Below are 16,932 nucleotides of genomic sequence, written 5' to 3' on the forward strand. Positions count from 1 at the left end.
ACAAAGCTAAGTGTGATATGGTACAAAGCGTTGGTGTTGATAGTGGTAGTATAGTGGTATAGAATTGCGAGATTGCGGCGGGTATGACTTGTGACTTGTGACACATCACACTGGTAGAAACGGAACATCGGTGTCGAGCATTGTGCGCATTGTTCACTCGGTTCCAAACAGTGCGAATAAATGTAGTTACATCATTCATTTGTCAACGGGGACAATTAAACAACTTGTTTTGGTAAACTGCTGGAAATTTTGCAATTGTGTAAAACTTTTTTTCTTGACATTCGTATTTTGTGATGCGTCTGAGCAAATAACATTAGGTAAATTAACAAGTAATCCACGTTAAACAAGTTTGAGGAAGTTAAGCGTAACAAGAAGACAAACAAATGCATTCGCTGTAAACTTTACATTTCCACTATTAGCCTACTAGAAATTCTGTGACGATCGAATTACATGTTTATTTATCGACCAATCACGTCCACGCTAGAGCAATGCGCCATTTTCGCATTTATTTTAAACTTGTCTCATTATTGACTAATTGCTTAGGCAAACATGTAAATGTTTGCATTTAATTTTGCGCCAGCCGGCGACCGCAACAAAAACTAGTGGCTAACCCCAACTGGCAACAACGCATTCGTAACAAATGATGATTTGTTGATGAGGTCTGATGTGAATTGTGGAGGTAAACTCGTCGATATCAAATAAAGCGACGCGGAAAATCCGTTCGGACAATTCATATCACGCTAAGCATGAAACGAGTCCAATTCGCCAATCGCAATAGCAATACCAATCGGGCGTTAATTAAATGACTCTTAATTACCGACCGATAATTATCGAATCCGCAAACACATTGGGTATGCACACATGCCCTCTTCGTATACAGGGTGTTTATCGAAATCGTATAAAACAATTTTTATCAATTTTTGGTAATAAATTTCAAAATTTGGGAATTTTTTAATGTTTTGCAGAATAATATGGCAACACTATCCAAATGACAATTTTAAAATTGAAAAAAATCTATTTTTAGAACATGCATTGTCATGTAACCACATATTGCCCATAGTAATAAATGTCCATTCGTCAGAGGAATGTATGTGTGCTGGGAGTGTTTGAGTAAACGCACAGCTAATGAGATAGAAGTCGTCCGCCTGTGAACAATTGCCCGAAATGGGTTTTCGCTATAAACGAAATAACCCTACCAGCACATCCACGCGATCCACATCCAACACTACATGTCTATATCGATTTTTAAATTATGTGCACGGGCGAGTCAAGATGTCTTGTTGGGCCTCGCACGTGAGGTGCGAACTCACTGATTGATTGATTGATAGCTGGATAGACGATGTGATGGACTTGACGCCCCCGCACTCCTATGATTAGCATTCAGTAGTTTGGCAAAACATATGCGGAAAATTAAATTCCAGCAGATCTACGAACGTCGACAGCGGCTCACTCGTTCATCACTCAACGTCGCGCATTGATTTAGAAAATAAAATAATCTCTTGACCTGAATTAAAATGGTGACTGGATAAAACGTACCTACATCTTTGGGAATGTTGTTTAAAGATAAAAACCAAACACTCAAAAGTGAAAAACTTTCCGGTTATATTCTCATGAGAGCATTCTTTATAAGTAATATGTGTTTGTGTTTGTATAGGAAAAGTTTGCAACGTGAACATATTTTAGAAGATAAAAAGTTTACATTGCGATGGTTTTGAGGCCACTCGGATGTAACTTTATACTTTTATCTACATTTGCAACTACTTACGATTGAGTTTTTCAGCCCGACGAGTGGCGGAAAGCAGATGACGAAGCTGAGCACCCACAGCGCTGCAATTAAGAGCTTGGCGCGAGAGTGCGACATTATACTCGGATACGTAATTGGCCGTGTTACGGCGACATATCGGTCGAGAGAAATAGCGCATAGATTCAAAATCGACGCCGTGCACATCCAGACGTCAAGTGCCAGCCACATTTTGCACCAGACCTGTCCAAATATCCACACCTGAAACAAAATAACCACAAATGCTTGAAAAACCACTTAGTTTTTAACTAATGATCATATTTTTGTAGAAATAAAGTGTAACGGTGTGGAGAATTAAAAATTATTTCAGTTTTGGAACTTTGACTTTGTTTCATGACTGGCTATTTATTTTTTTGCGTTGAGCATACCTAAATGAAAATGAAAAATTACCATATAAATTATTACGGCGCATCAGCGACGAGATGGAGGCATCACCTACTCGTAAAACATGCTTCACTTTTTTTGTATATTATAAGTACTTTAAAGAGAAAAAAAATGGCAGGATACGGTGAAAGAACGTAAAAATTTTTTGTAAGGTCCGTTCGTTGGTATGCATAAATTATGATTTTTTCCTTTTTATTTCAGCTTAGCTTTAACTCCATTTTACCTTTACGAAAAACATCTGCTAAATATTATATGAACATAAATATTTCATTTCACCTAAAAATAGTTGTTGAATCTTTTCAAAAATGTATAAATACAACTGGAATATTACTTAATCTTTCTATGTTAATAATTTCCAGAAAATTGCCCATTCAAATCATTCAACGAGCGTGTTGAAGTGAGTAAATAAAATTATACGTTAACAATGTGCACATTTTACACAACAGAAAATACAGAAGCCGTATGCAAACCACGAGCGAAGGAAAATTCCCATCACCGAAGTCTAGCTCGCGCATTATGCAGACGAGCGCGTTTTTAAATTCCACCTCGCTAGAGCTAGTTGTAACGCACGACGGCAACCGTGGCGGCAGTGGTAGCGTTTGCGGTGGCGGCAGCTCTGCGCATATAAACTTCGCAAACAAAGTACAAATTGCCCCCGCAATTCCGCAATACGATTCGCACGTCGTGAGCTTGACTCCGAGCTCGGGAACCACGAGCCAACTAGCGCGCGTGCACACCGAAAACTTTTCTAATAACAAAAAATGCACACCCTTAGGTCCGCAGCACCACGTAGCCTCCCGACCAAGCCTAATTCAATCAATACCACTAAGTAATCAACTAGTCTTTTAGTTTATTTTACTTTAAAATCACCAATACAAAACCTGAAATAATATTTATCAAGACGTGCGATAAAAAATCAATGAGCAAAGAATAAATATCAGGAAAGTGGTGATGCGAATGAGTGTGTACGGCTTTACCATTAGTGCTTGTTATTTACTGAGTTTGGTCTTAATTAAAGCGGTTTTGGTGACTTGCCAAGCCTCAGCACTGAGTGCATTGCCGGAGTGCACCGCCTTCTCTTCTGGTCGTATAATACGACACTTCAATGTGTCAACATTGCATCCTGACCGCGGCACAAGGAACGAATCCACCGCCGCGACGTGTTAATTAGATTTTTTCCTTGCTGCCGCATTACAGCGACTGCAATCACGGTCTCCGCGTTTTATTTTTATCACATCTGCCAGTTAACTTTTCAATCAAGATATAAATAGCGGTCACTTTTAATTCAATCAAAAGTGTCATATCAAAATTTAATTAAAATATTGACGGTCGGAATAAAAGATAAATAATATATATTATATAACTTTGAAAATATCTGGGATAAATCTAATATATTACATGAGCAAAAAAGTCGGAAGAGATTTATGTAATATATTTAATGCAATGACGCGTGATTTCAAATTCGATTCGTTTTTTTGTCGAGCTACCGGCGTCCTCGCGCAATGTTTCCCATGATATACGATTTCGAGCACGTGTAAAACGGAATGCACATGCCATTATCGGATCCTGCCGTATTCGGCGTCGTTTCCAGCAGGCCTAGCATTGCGCACCGCTGCCGGTGGTTTTAACTTCTCAGTGTAGAAACAGCGCCATCGTTTCACCATATACGTACTTAATCAATGTCATTGTCGATGATTTACGACCACGGCTCCATATCAACGTCTTCGGCGGCCGTCAAAAAGAAAACTTTTAGCTTTGCGGCCTTTCGGTGTCGAGTACACACAAAGAATTCAATACAATGAACAATACGAGTATACTAAAATAACTACATGCGTATGTCGTTATAAATGATATTTTAATTACGCTGATTAAAATAATTAGTGCCTTAATATTATATGATATGTAAATGTAAGTGAATTTGGTTGCGGAAATCGATTTTATGTATTATGCAGATAGTTCAACTTGTAGAAATTGTTTTAAACTATGTTATAGTTGCGCAGAACAAGAACTAGAGCGAAAAACACATGCGAAGGACACCTAAATCATTTCCCCAAGGTTTAGCACTATATCTTAGATAAATTTCAAGTTTCCAGAAATAAGTACAAGAAAATCACACTGTAATTGATGTTAAATTGTTTTACTATACTTGTAATAACTGTAATCATTTTAAAATTACAGAGAAATAAATATTACTAAACTATTTTTGTAATTTGACTAGTTCTTTTCCTAGTTCTAGTGATTTTGATAAATATGTTTTGACGTGTTGCTGTAGTACGCAGATGTTTCCGACAAGTTCTTATGTCTAATTACTCTCATTAACTAATTGTCATATTAAGCTTGCTTATTAGAACACTCCTTATAAGGAAGATATTTATTAATGCATGAGTTTTGCTAATTGCCACTGCAACTGGCGCGCATTATTAATTCAATTAATGTGAAATGAATTTGTTGCACGCTAGAATGTGCACGTAGCGCATGATATTTATGACTTTATTGATTTTCCATTTATTGGTCAAGCGAGATTAACAAAAATAGAAAAATTTGATTTTTCTTGCATGGTGAAGTCGCCGGGATACATCAAGAAAATTACATTTTTATAAAAACGTAATCAAACCGTTTTTTGTTGTACTTTAATAAAGTCAGTACTATTACTGACGAGAAAAAGTCAGCGCAAAGAGCAAACCAGTGTTTGCTTTGGATTGACAGTTGATATGCATTTTATGTGCTTAGAGGTGGCGAGTGGCGACGCACGTACGCTATAATGGATCTTGAAGGTTGGTAAATATACACAAATAGTAATATAACACCCTGACGTATTGACATTGCAGTCTGGGGAATAAAAATACGTAAACTGCGAGATCAATACTACAATACTACAATAACGAGTTTTTGTTTTAATATAAATTGATTTATTTATTTTATAACAGCTTAAAAGTTAAATATTTAAAAATTGAATCAATATTTTGTATATCAACTTGAAAAAGTTTTGTATATGAAATCAAAGCTTTTCGGACGCACTCAGGTCTGAATAAGCCGTATCAATTGGGATTTTCGCACAATAAAAACCATCTATTCAATAGAGGTGAGGTGGTTTATCAATAGACTGACCTAAATAGAGTCTGCCAATACAGCTGGCACAAAACGCGACCTTAACTTTAATTTTTCAATTCACTGCCTTGCATTAAACTTGTTTCAACGTTTACTTCTCTAAACTTAACACATTTTATTTATTTTTTTATGTTAAAATATATAATTGCGTTTAAATTTGTGTAAAATAAACATAAAAATGTAAATCGTTTAATGTGAAAAGAAGTGTTAATTAATTCGACGGCTGGAAAAGCCTGATGCGTGATGTGACGCTGTGATAGCCACAGCTCAACACGTCTTGAATATTTTTTCATTTCAAAGTTGTCGCATGCAAACACTCCCCAAAGTGTGAGCGCTCTCGAAACGCGCATATGAATGGCCCATTTGAGGAGGCGCAGCCGAGGGACGCGTTAATAACGCCACCGCCGCGGCGGCGATGAGAGCCGCATTGAGAATACTGCTGCTAGAGCGCCAACTTACTTTTCGAAACTCATATTCGGATGAAACATTCAAGCGACGGACGTGAAACATCGTTGCTCCGAGCCAAGTGTGGCTGCTTGCCATGAAAGCAATTGCAGTGAGCAATGACAGCAAAAAAAGCCACCAGGAAAAAAACGCCCGGCACGAGACATCTTATTTCGTGAGAAAAAGTAGTATATCAAAAGGTAAGTACGTTTATAATTGGTAAATATATTTACATAAAATAAAAAATATTCCGCTTATTAGATTTAGTTAGGTTTTCAACTCCGTAAAAAAGTTCCTTATTACTTACAGCAAGTAAATATAGATACCTACATATATTTACATTTTCTTAATTCAACTTTAGCATTTGTTGAAGTTACATGCTTGTATCATTAACTTCTCATCATAATCATTTCGTGATGTTCCGCTTCTCGCCGTGCAGTCATTCGCCATTTTCATCATGTACCACATCCCGAAACTCTCTAAATTGCACACTCTCAACACGCGCGCCCGCCGCGCACATCCTTCCTGATCCTTGATATCTTTTCGTTTATACTTGTGCTTACGCGAAGATATATCGTGCGCCTTTATTATAAACTCGCACACTTTTAATAAACCTTTCCTTTATGTTTCACTATATTATACTCTTCGCCGCCATCTCAACTTGGTTGGCTTTAAGAATTTAAGACCACTTCTCAGATATCTGAAGATTTACGAAATAACCCGAACGGACGTGGCTGACTCAGCAGTTTCGGAAATTCCAATTAGTAAATGTCACGTTAGCTCCTCAGAATTAATAATGATGCACGATTAAACCGACTGTGACAAGTTTGCTACGGGTTTAAATATAAATAAAATGTTACTTTGTGTCAATATTAACACGTGTGTTTTAAAGTTTTAAAGTTTAATGTTACATGAACGCCGAGTAGGAAGACACATTTATCAACTTTGTATTAAGTTGGCAGAGCATTGCAGCGTGAATAGGCTTTAACTCTTAATAACTAAGTCAAATTTTAAGCACACCATTAACATTGAATGGTAAGGCATTTTCTCGCACTGCATTACACTTTAATGTGTTGTAGAACAAGTTGCCTACGGTTAACGAATAAAATTTTATTTTTAAATACAGCACTGGTTTGAATACTTAGAAATTGAAAACACTTTTCTTTCTCTTTGATTTTCTCTGTTTACAATTTGAAACCTCAATCGCATGACTATTTGATCCTTGCTAGAAGCTAGCAATTCTAGTGAAGTTTCATCTCCTTCCAAAGTTAAATAATAAATTAGAGGTCTATAGTATTGCGACGCCACTCTCAACTTTATTCCACCCACAAGTTGAATACTTTAGCGCAACCGTAAATACAGCTAGATTTACTCACTTTAAAAATCTCCCACGTAGCCGAAAACGGCAGAACGGCCACCCCAACCAGCAAATCAGCAACCGCCAGTGACACGATGAATAAATTCGTTACCGATCGTAGTTTTGACGAGCAAAACACAGCGGCGATAACAAGACAATTGCCCACGATGACCATAACATTGATAAGTGCAAGGATGCCCAGCGAAACCAAGTTCTTCGGGTCCGTCCAGCCGACGTCGTCCAATAGGGCCGCGCACGCGGACACGTTCATCGAATTTGGCATCGCATCACAACTTCAGCATCACATTGCAGCCACACAATCAGATTAAACAAAGGGCGATCTGCAAAAAACACGCTCACAAGTCAACGACGTACGTCGCATGCAACATGTTGTTTATCGCGATTATTGCGTGCTGTCTCTGATGTACGGCCTTTAATTTATCGCTTAAACTCGGACCTTCGGATTCAACAGCCGCGCACGACATTTTTATGAGTAATGACTTGCAGTTGGGAATGATTTCAGTTTTGGAAACTTTTAGATTAATTTGGAACGTACGTTATTCACTCTATTTACGTTATCTTAGATTGATTGAAGTATTTAAAATTAACTTTGATACACAACATTCATAAACATTTATAGCGCTGGTTCACTTTGAGCACAAGAAGTTGTGTGTGGTTAATTACGTTGTTTAAACATCGTTACAGCAGTGGTGTGCGCACATACGTTCATTGAAGTGTAGTCAATGTTTATTTGTTGACAATTGTCTGGATAAATATGTCGCTTTTAAGTATCCGCCGCACTGTTTAATATCTTTTTAATTTGCGTTCGTTTAATTTAATTAAGTGTGTCGCTTCCTTTGCAAAACTCGTAGTGTAGACGCACGCAATGTTTGACTCTTGATTGTTTCTTGTTTATTCCGGAATGAAGTGGATCAATTCGTTGTGTTTTGCCCTGAAATGACAAAAAAGACGCTCAATTAAAATAAATAATTTATTCATTACGTTGTAATTGAAGCAATACCACAAATGGATTGTTATCCGAAAATAGAACATTTTAAATCTAAGAAATTGTGTGGGAATGACAGAAATGAATTAAAGATTTTTCATCGTCGCAGAGGGCACGCCTAAAGCGTCCGTTTTGCTACCCGTTCTTCCTTTTCCGTTTGCCGGCGTGTGCCATTTCTTTAAATGTTGATTTCTGCATCGGCTTCGCTCTGCCCGGACGTATACCATAGCTAATCAACTACTTAAAAATTACTTCAACTGTAAAGCGACGGCATTGAGCTGTATAATTACTATTTACTTTTGCTTTATCCTTATCACTTTACTCGGAAAAGATGTGAGAGCAGATTTCTGCGCAAAGTTCACAAAGTGGCAATTCTTCTGGTGGAGACAAGTGAGTCGGGCGCCGAGAATTACTTATTAAGAGTTTAAGTTTCGCATAATTCGCAGATATCTCAAACGTTTAGATTTGCTTGGCAAAAAATTACACTGCATTTTAACTCATTCAATTTTCCAGCTATATTTTTTTATTTGGGTTTTAATTTTAACGCCCGATGTTGTTACCAGGCAATATTACGTTGAGAATTTATTTTTTTTTGAATATGAAAAATTTACTATAAAAAAATATGAGCTTTTTGCAGATATCAATCAATTTTTAACATTTTCTACATAAATTAACCTCTTCTAACCTTAAATTCAATATGTACAAGCCCGTGGGCAGGCAATCATTTGCACGTACTTAACGTGCTCCATATATTTACACATTCGCTTAAAGATGTACGAGATGTAGATGCGGGAAAGTGCTAAAGTGGAAATTTAACGTTCCCGAGAAAGTGTTTTTCGTCCTCGTCCATCACAACCCAACTAGTTGCACTTACTAAGCAGTATCTAAAAGGATAGTTTCCTTCCGAGCTTAAGCTAGCCCCTGTCGGCGGCTCACGCTGCCCACCGGTTTTGAATGAACGCCGGTTCCCCGGAGAACGCTTGTGAAATTATCCGAGCGTCCGCAGAGCAGACCGCCACTTTGCACGCGATGAACGCCACCGCTGTCGAAAGTGCGCCAATTTGGGATTAAGGCGTTAAAAATTATGCAAATAGCGCGCAGCTCTGGCGGGCGCTAATATCCGACGCTAAAATGGACGGTCGAAGAGTGGCGTCGGTGTCGCGAGCGGCGCTTAAAATTTTCATTAAGAATTTTTACGTTTTAAACTCGTTAGCGCGGAATTATATATTCACGACGATCCAAACTTTTTGATGGGTTTAATATAAAAAATTTAGCATTAATGGCTAAGTCAACAGCATTACGAAATGTAATTTCGTCCAACAATGAGAACGTATTTTTAGTAATCAGTTTCCTTACACCCAAAAAATATTATTTCAGGATCCACTACTAATATTCTTTGAGTAAATGTTATTTCTTTAGTTTCAATTGTAGCTCTTGAACCTTTTCATGTTTAAATTACACATCAGAGAAAAACCAAAGATCAAATCAACACAGCTCGATAGTTTATCTGGTTTATCCAGTTTAACAACGAGTTCTGAAATAACATCGATATGATAGCTGTTGTTTTAGAAAACATTGTATATTTGGATTTTTTTGCTACACTCGCTTAGAACTACTGGTATGGCATTTTCAATTGAATCGAATGGGACACAGAAACACAGAAACAAAGGAATAGTTGTTGGAATCACATCAATTGAATTCTGCGAGCAGAAGTATCATTTACCTAGATCCCCGCCGTTAAAAGTGTTATCGCTGAAAAAAGTTTTTGAATTGCAAATATTTGCATAATAGTGGCTGCAACTGTTGCGTTTAACTCCAACCTGAATCTGAATAAGCAACAAATCGGACAATACGTGTATCTACCAGTGAGTTTATATTCCAAACAACAATTGCAAACAATCGCAACTAAATGTTTGTGTTATGTCTGAGTTTAATCTATTTAGTTCTCTTTAGTTTATTAAAAAATTAATGAATTTAATTAATTTCTATATCAAACGAATATTGATTTCATCGATAGCTTAGCAAATAGTTTACAAACAACTTCATTCCAATGGTGATGGTGGTTGAAATACCGAAGACTAATGAATAATCTCTGTGCCATCAGTACGTAATCAACGGTATATATATTAAATCCCCGACAAAGAAAAGACGAGTCGTATGAATGAATAGTTGCCCTTCTCGGTACTTGGTAATAATGTGCGTAAAGAAAGGAAGCTAATAAAGTACGTGTGGAGACATTCGCGGGTCTTCTCGCGACGCTGGTGTAATAATTCCACACGCGCTTCTGATGAAGCGGTCGTTTGTCTCCGCGCAAAGACAATGAACATTAATTTCATGCCCAACGGGTTTTCCACTGAATAGATGCAAAATGCTCAGCCGAAAAATGAGAAAGACGCAGCGTAGAAATAAGATATCATCAGATTCATCAAGTATGTAAGTACCTCGTCCAGAATAAAGATGCGTTGAAACTTTTCGTTTTTCGCCATTAACTGGAAACTTTTCTCGTTCATTCACAACGCGTCGATACCGCGATGCCGCGACTCATTCACTTCATTCACAACGCGCACGGTACGTAAAATTCGTTCAAACTTTGATTCACTTTTGTTTATATTAATATTTTTTCTGTGGGAACTGGTGTGGGCGCACAAAGTTGGTAAAAGTTTTGTTTGAAAAGTTTGAAAAGTTAATATTCCGTATTAGCATACGACGCCGATGGAGCACACAATAAATTACAACACACTTTGTCACGGCAGATCGAAGAGTGACAGCGGATTCATTGATGAAAAAGCGCGGTGCGCCGGTAACCGAATGACCGAGTGAGCGGCGGGCGGCGCGGCGGCTGAATGGTCGGCGGCAACGGCGGGCTCCCGCTTTTGCAGTACGTACCGGTTCGCCGATGGTAGCGCACTGGCGCCGCGACGCGATAGCGCGCTCACGAGCCCACATGTAATCGCCGAGGCGGGCGTCGCGACGCCGGTGCCGGTGTTGGCGCGCCGCCGAGCCTCCTCCGATCCCACGCAGAGCCCAGGGATAAAAACGGCCCAGGCACTTTTCATCCCCTCGTACCCGATGAATCGCTGTGTGCTTTTGCACTTTGCACCCATCCTTCCGCATCTTTGCTAGCCTGGAAATGCTAATCTTTTTTTTCATATTCAACAAAATATCATTCGATCTTTCATTACCTAACTAAAATTAATTAATAATATATTATTATATTATTACTTTTGATGTCAGACTAAGAAAAAGCTTGCAAATGTGGCACTTTTATATTGTATTGGCTGAAACGCCAACAACCATGAACGATAAAAGAAAAACTGAAGAAAATTGAAAGAAACACGTAAGTGGTGCGGCTAATGCACATAAAATGACTTTGCAACGATCGCCGCAACGTACGGAGAATCATATAAAAATAGAAATCTTTCTATCAATAGTAATACACTACACATTGGAGGTAACGTACTGGTAAAGTACTCGTATATGCTTTAATGTGAGCGATATGGAGATAGCAAGCGGTCAATCGTCGGTTAGAAAAGAGAAAAAAGAAAAAAAAAACGCAAAGACGAGTGCAGAACATGACCCGTTCCGCTTGTATCGATTCTCCATTAAGATGAATAATAAATAATCAACGTCTATTAACGAAGAAACTATAAGTCAATGATCATTTACCAAAGTTTAAGTTGAAGTTGAAGTTTCCTTAGCACGTTATCGGATTTATAACATCATAAATAATTTATTCATGATATTATTTTAATTTAATTTTAATTATTATTTACCTATTAGATTAAACAGTTAATTTAAATTTATTCCAAATAAATAAAAAAATAATGAGTTCTTTAAACTAGATCACCCTCTTTACTTTATGAATTCTTTTTAAATTCAAACATCGTAAACATTCGTTGTTTGTCGTTTGTTGTGCTGAAAGTGGCGCGCAAACGCGACTCTTGTAGTGCGAAACGCATGCGCGAGTTTTTTGGCCGAGTCGTTGAATTCCATTCTTATCAGTGAATGTATTGTAAATTGTATAGTTGTAAATAGTGTTTCGCTGAGACTTCAAGATCAAGTGCTTCTCTACTAAAAGAATTCATCTAAGCGTGATTGCTTTAGGTATGTTAATTATAGGTTAACATTCTATCATTTTGTCAGTTATTTTGTGGTTATGTTTTATCGCGGTTTTTTACGTTGCATTGCAAACACTATAAAATCATTAAGTTTAAAATAAACTTAATTTAAATGTCGGGCGCATTCAAATTAAAAATCGATTTCCGCTTTCTCAAAGTCAAACTCATTAACAATCAATTAAAGTTATCTTCAGCGCAATTCTCGCCGTCCTATTTTGAGCATTTTGAGCGTTGTGCGCTCCAGATAGCATTCGTTATCTTGCACCCTTATTTCCTCCGCTCCTTGCAACCTTTGACACGAACGCGACCGGCCTTTCCATCGTGGTCAGCCTAAACATAGCAAATCAAGTTACGAAAAAACGTAGGTCAGAGGTGAAACTGACACCGGCCGCAATTACCATAAATCGATCCGGATATAAACGTTTCATGCTTTATAGATCTACCAGAAAAAGCGCAGACTATACGAATTAGTCAAGATATAATTTTTATCCCTATAATCGCCGCTGAATCATCAATTTTTCGCGTTTATATAACTAAATTTACATCTGGTAAGTTTTTATGCTAATACATTTTATATATGAACGACACGGATTACTTTACATAGTTTGCTCGCCGGCGCCGTGTGCACCCACATGCGTAGGTGTGTTTAATTAGATTTTAAGCGATTATTAATGCAACGATAAACATTGAAATTTTGTGCGGGCGCTTATTTTTCCATGCCTCGCTACTCGAGCGAATGACCACGGTCGAGGATTAACAGCGAGTTTTCATGTTTACAAACAGTTTCGCATTACTTGTCCACTGTGCCACGCGCTTACCACGTCGCCGTGGATTATTTTAATCGTTCGTTAATTAGCGCACGTAAATTATGATAAAAGTGCATTCTTGTTGCGGCGCGCCGCTCAAACAAAAGCATTTTATTTCGCGCAGCCTTCACTGTTTAATTATAGCATGCATACATGCATAATATTGTGCATTCGCCAAAGCACATGAAAGCTTTCAATCTCATTGAGTGATTAAGCTCACAGTTTGAAGTTTATTTGTAAAATACAAATATTTTATTTTTGTTGGAAATAGTGCGCTTCCAGCGTGTTCAGATGCGTCAAATGTGGATTTTAATATACGAGTATGTATTGATTGATCGGAAGATTAATGCAAACGAGTGCCGCGTTAAGCCGCCTAAGCGGTGAGCGACCAAGCGTGAGCTATTATTGCCGCTCAGATCAACGACGACTGATTTACGGACCACAAATATAAAGCAAGGAAACTGATGTGGACAATATTTGATTAAAATAAAAAAAAAAGAATCTTTTATAATTATTACGTTCTTACATTATTAGTAGAGATATATTTAGGTATGTGATAATTAGGTAAACATAAGGATTATTTAAGCATTAGTACCTGAGGGTTGAAGTGCGTGTGTGAGTGGTTACTGGCCAGTGCACGCAGTGAGGTGCGATTGTGTCAACCACATTAGTATTCTCTTTATCAACGCGGGTGTATTTTGTCACGCATGTGCCTGGTACACTGTGGCTGCGCGTTAAGGCTCTAATTCGATACCATTCGACCTGCAGCTCTCTGCGGGATGTTATGTATTCATATTCTAAATTAGTTCGGAGGGCGCAATTAGTTTGCCGATGACTTGAATGATACGCCCCCGGTTAGTTCTACGCGTGTGCGTAGGTGAACTAGTTAGCGATACATTAGTCGCGATTAATCGGGTTCACTCCTAACGTGATTTCTTCGTATTTGTGTTTAATTGAAAACTTACACAGGAAATCTGAATCGTATTAAATAATTGAATTAATTTGAATCATAAAGTAAAATAAGGAAAAATTATTTTTAATTTTAATTTATTTTTTAACGTTTTTCTTGTTTATGTTTTTTGTATTTAATAATCATGAAGCTCTGAAGTAGATATGGATGTATAATAAGATAAAGACAACGCTTCAAGCACTTTTCTTTGTCTGTCATCATCTTCTCACAAACGCACGCAGAACGCAGTCAAAATGAAGCAACATTTAGACGATGGTGTTGGCGAGAAATCACCGTCGGAGTGTAATTCGTCTTCACTGTGTTTCATTTGTTGCATCGTTTTTTCATCTTGCTTATCTCGCTTTTGCTGGGCGTTTTATTATTCTGGCGCAGAGTCAGAGTCATATACGCGAATATTCGTACGTCAAATGCTCACGCAGGCTTAAAAAGTAACAAAACGTCTGCCGCAGAAATAAACCACGAACGTTTTAAATAAATATGAACATGTCGGACTGAAACGGATATGTTATTGACACACCAAAAGCGAATAAATGTGCCTACACCATAAATAAAATAAATATATTTTCATGAATTAATATGTGATACATCAGTAAATACGTCAAGAATTTATCATTTTAAAGGCAATTTGTGTCAAAACACATCCATCCATCATGTTAGCAATATTTATATTATTTTTGAATCAGTAAATATTACCAATTAATGTTTTAAAAAATGCGATGTAAAAATAAATGCATTACACTGATTTAAAAATAGAGGGAAAAAAGCACAAAGTGTTTATAGTGTTGCTGATATAGCATTTGATGTCCGCATAAAAAAGTACAACGCTGGAACAGTGAAAAGGAAATATTTCTCTTCTGCAATTTGCTCTGTACATACAGTAAAAAAGAGTACATTTGCGATTTGCCCGCATTGCTTTGTGTCAATTTATATGTCCAATAGCGTGCGTATAGGATTTGCACTTTGTGTGTTCCCCTTTTTGTTGTTACGGAGAATAGATTATGCATCTGTCCAAGCGCTATACTGGTTATATAAAAATTCGATTTTTTCTGCAGATTAAAATGCACCTATTGAAGTTTAGCATTTAGTTTGGCCAGATTTTTTAACATAGCTAGCCTGTAAAAAGCTGAATGGATTTTCGTAAACATTCGATATCACATGGGTGAATAAATTCGAGTGGAAATGTCAATAAACGGGCGGCAGCAGAGGAAATCACTTGATGTGATATGATAACATGGAAAATCGAATTTCCAACTATTTTTTTAACTAGATGGCTACATTCTAAAGCAAAAGTTTAAAAATTTTATATTTTGTTTTATATAACAAATCTCAGAATACTCAAAGTGAAGCACCTACACTAAAAACACGCGCTGCATTTGTTGAATAAAACATAGTCCGATAATACATTGTCCGATCATTTCACCTGTACTCGCAGGAGTGCAAGTATGATTTACCATAGCATTTTTGCAATGGTGCTCAACTGCTCGGTAAAATCAAGATCCTCTCCGACAACGAATTCGCTACTTGTCGTGTGCGTTTCAAGCTGCGCGGAACAACGATACGAGAACGCGCTCAGAAAAATAGATGAAAATAGACTACAATAGAAAATGCATGTGGTTGGGAAAATGTAGGACAAGTGTATGCCGGAATGGTGATAAAATGGAATACTAGACCGCTAGAAACGCAATGTAAGGGTGCGACCGCCGCAACCGCCTCCATCGCCGTCACTCTCGCTCATATCTCGTTTGCGTTTAAAATGTACTATCTTTCAGCATCATCTATAGATTCTTCTTGTATACAGTGTATTCGTAAATAAGAAAAAAATTAATAAATTTTGTCTTATTTTATCGTGAATTTAATCAGAAGAAAAAAATAATTATTTATAGTTTAGTACATAAACTGCGTCAATCTATAAGTACACATTGTATATATCCGGAATTGAGATACTACGACGTATGAAAAATGTCAAGAGTCGTGATTGTGAGACGTTGGAGAAGGGTAGGCCCGTTGTTTGGCATCAAGTATTATGCACACTTTTGCTTTCACCTTATGTGAATTACGACGATGTATGCAAATTTGCCAACCGCGTTGTATGTGTGTGTGCGTGTTTGTGTGCCGCCATCATTGCCTCTCGCGTACATTTTGAGCGCTGGAGCATGTGTTACCTGAAACGTGTCGGTCGGCAAAAACGCGCGCGCGCGTTGCGAAGAAAGGAAGATTTCCCGTGAGGTTTTCCATCGACTTCGACATGTAAATATATCTTTGCAGCGTGTATGCACCTGCGCCATGCTTGCGTTAGCTTCCACTCCATGGTGATAGCATTGCTCATGTTTGAAAAAAAGCCGAAGGAATTGAAAGGAGAGCGCGTAGCGGCCAGGAAATAAAGAAAAACGAATGGGTCTGACGGTACTGCGCCAGAATATGAAAGGGAGTGATAATGCTAATGTAGGCCTTTTCACAAATCGCAAATCGTCGCATTAGGTTTGTGTACACATTTTGCTTTAAAATGGAAAATAGTTTCAACTACGATTTTAGAATTTAGTACAACGTGATCTCCGTTTACAAAATAAATGTTAATTTTACAACCGAAGTAAATTTACATGTAAGACATTAAATATGTTGAGCATCTTAATTACCAAAAAATTATTTGCATTCCAGAAGTGTTGTTTGTATGTACAACAGACGCTGCTAAATCTGAAATAATACCAGGGCAGAGTTTACGGCCAATAAAACGCAAAACGTGCACAAGTCCCCAAAGTGTCGGCGTGTATCGTCCATGTTTAGAGTAAATCGAGACGTGCCGTACATACATTTCGATGTAGTACGCCGTGGGCCCAGGAAAGAGGGCAGATTTTAAGCGTGTATTCGCGAGCAAAAGCCGACAACTCACCCCCACAAGTGACTGGATCAAAACAGTAAATGCCTCTACCGCAAGAGACTA

At 37.8% G+C, this 16,932-nt stretch overlaps 1 protein-coding gene and 1 long non-coding RNA gene across 3 annotated transcripts in view; one reads left to right on the forward strand and one right to left on the reverse strand.

The window, feature by feature from the left end:
- The window catches only part of Oamb (Octopamine receptor in mushroom bodies), a 40,399-nt gene that overhangs the window by 7,432 nt on the left and 16,035 nt on the right, over positions 1-16,932 (reverse strand). Inside the window, exons 1-3 of one of the 2 annotated variants that reach the window (XM_065299303.1) lie at positions 10,542-10,993; positions 7,114-8,046; positions 1,766-2,002 (exon numbers count right to left, since the gene is read on the reverse strand). In XM_065299303.1, the coding sequence (XP_065155375.1) occupies positions 1,766-2,002; positions 7,114-7,377 (501 nt within the window). In that variant the 5' untranslated portion in view covers positions 7,378-8,046; positions 10,542-10,993. Of the gene's footprint in view, positions 1-1,765; positions 2,003-7,113; positions 8,047-10,541; positions 10,994-16,932 lie in introns of those variants that run through there. The other variant, XM_065299304.1, reaches the window with a different exon arrangement.
- Positions 12,066-16,932, forward strand: part of LOC135789464 (uncharacterized) — a 32,270-nt gene continuing 27,403 nt past the window's right edge. The window contains exon 1 of the long non-coding RNA XR_010547570.1: positions 12,066-12,204. This is a non-coding gene — a long non-coding RNA (uncharacterized lncRNA). The remainder of the gene's footprint in view (positions 12,205-16,932) is intronic.

Source organism: Atheta coriaria, unplaced genomic scaffold (genome assembly GCF_025399875.1).
Source record: "Atheta coriaria isolate IRGN ID8LTWV9N9 unplaced genomic scaffold, Caltech_Dcor_3.1 hic_scaffold_3_pilon, whole genome shotgun sequence".
Classification (NCBI taxonomy): domain Eukaryota; kingdom Metazoa; phylum Arthropoda; class Insecta; order Coleoptera; family Staphylinidae; genus Dalotia; species Dalotia coriaria.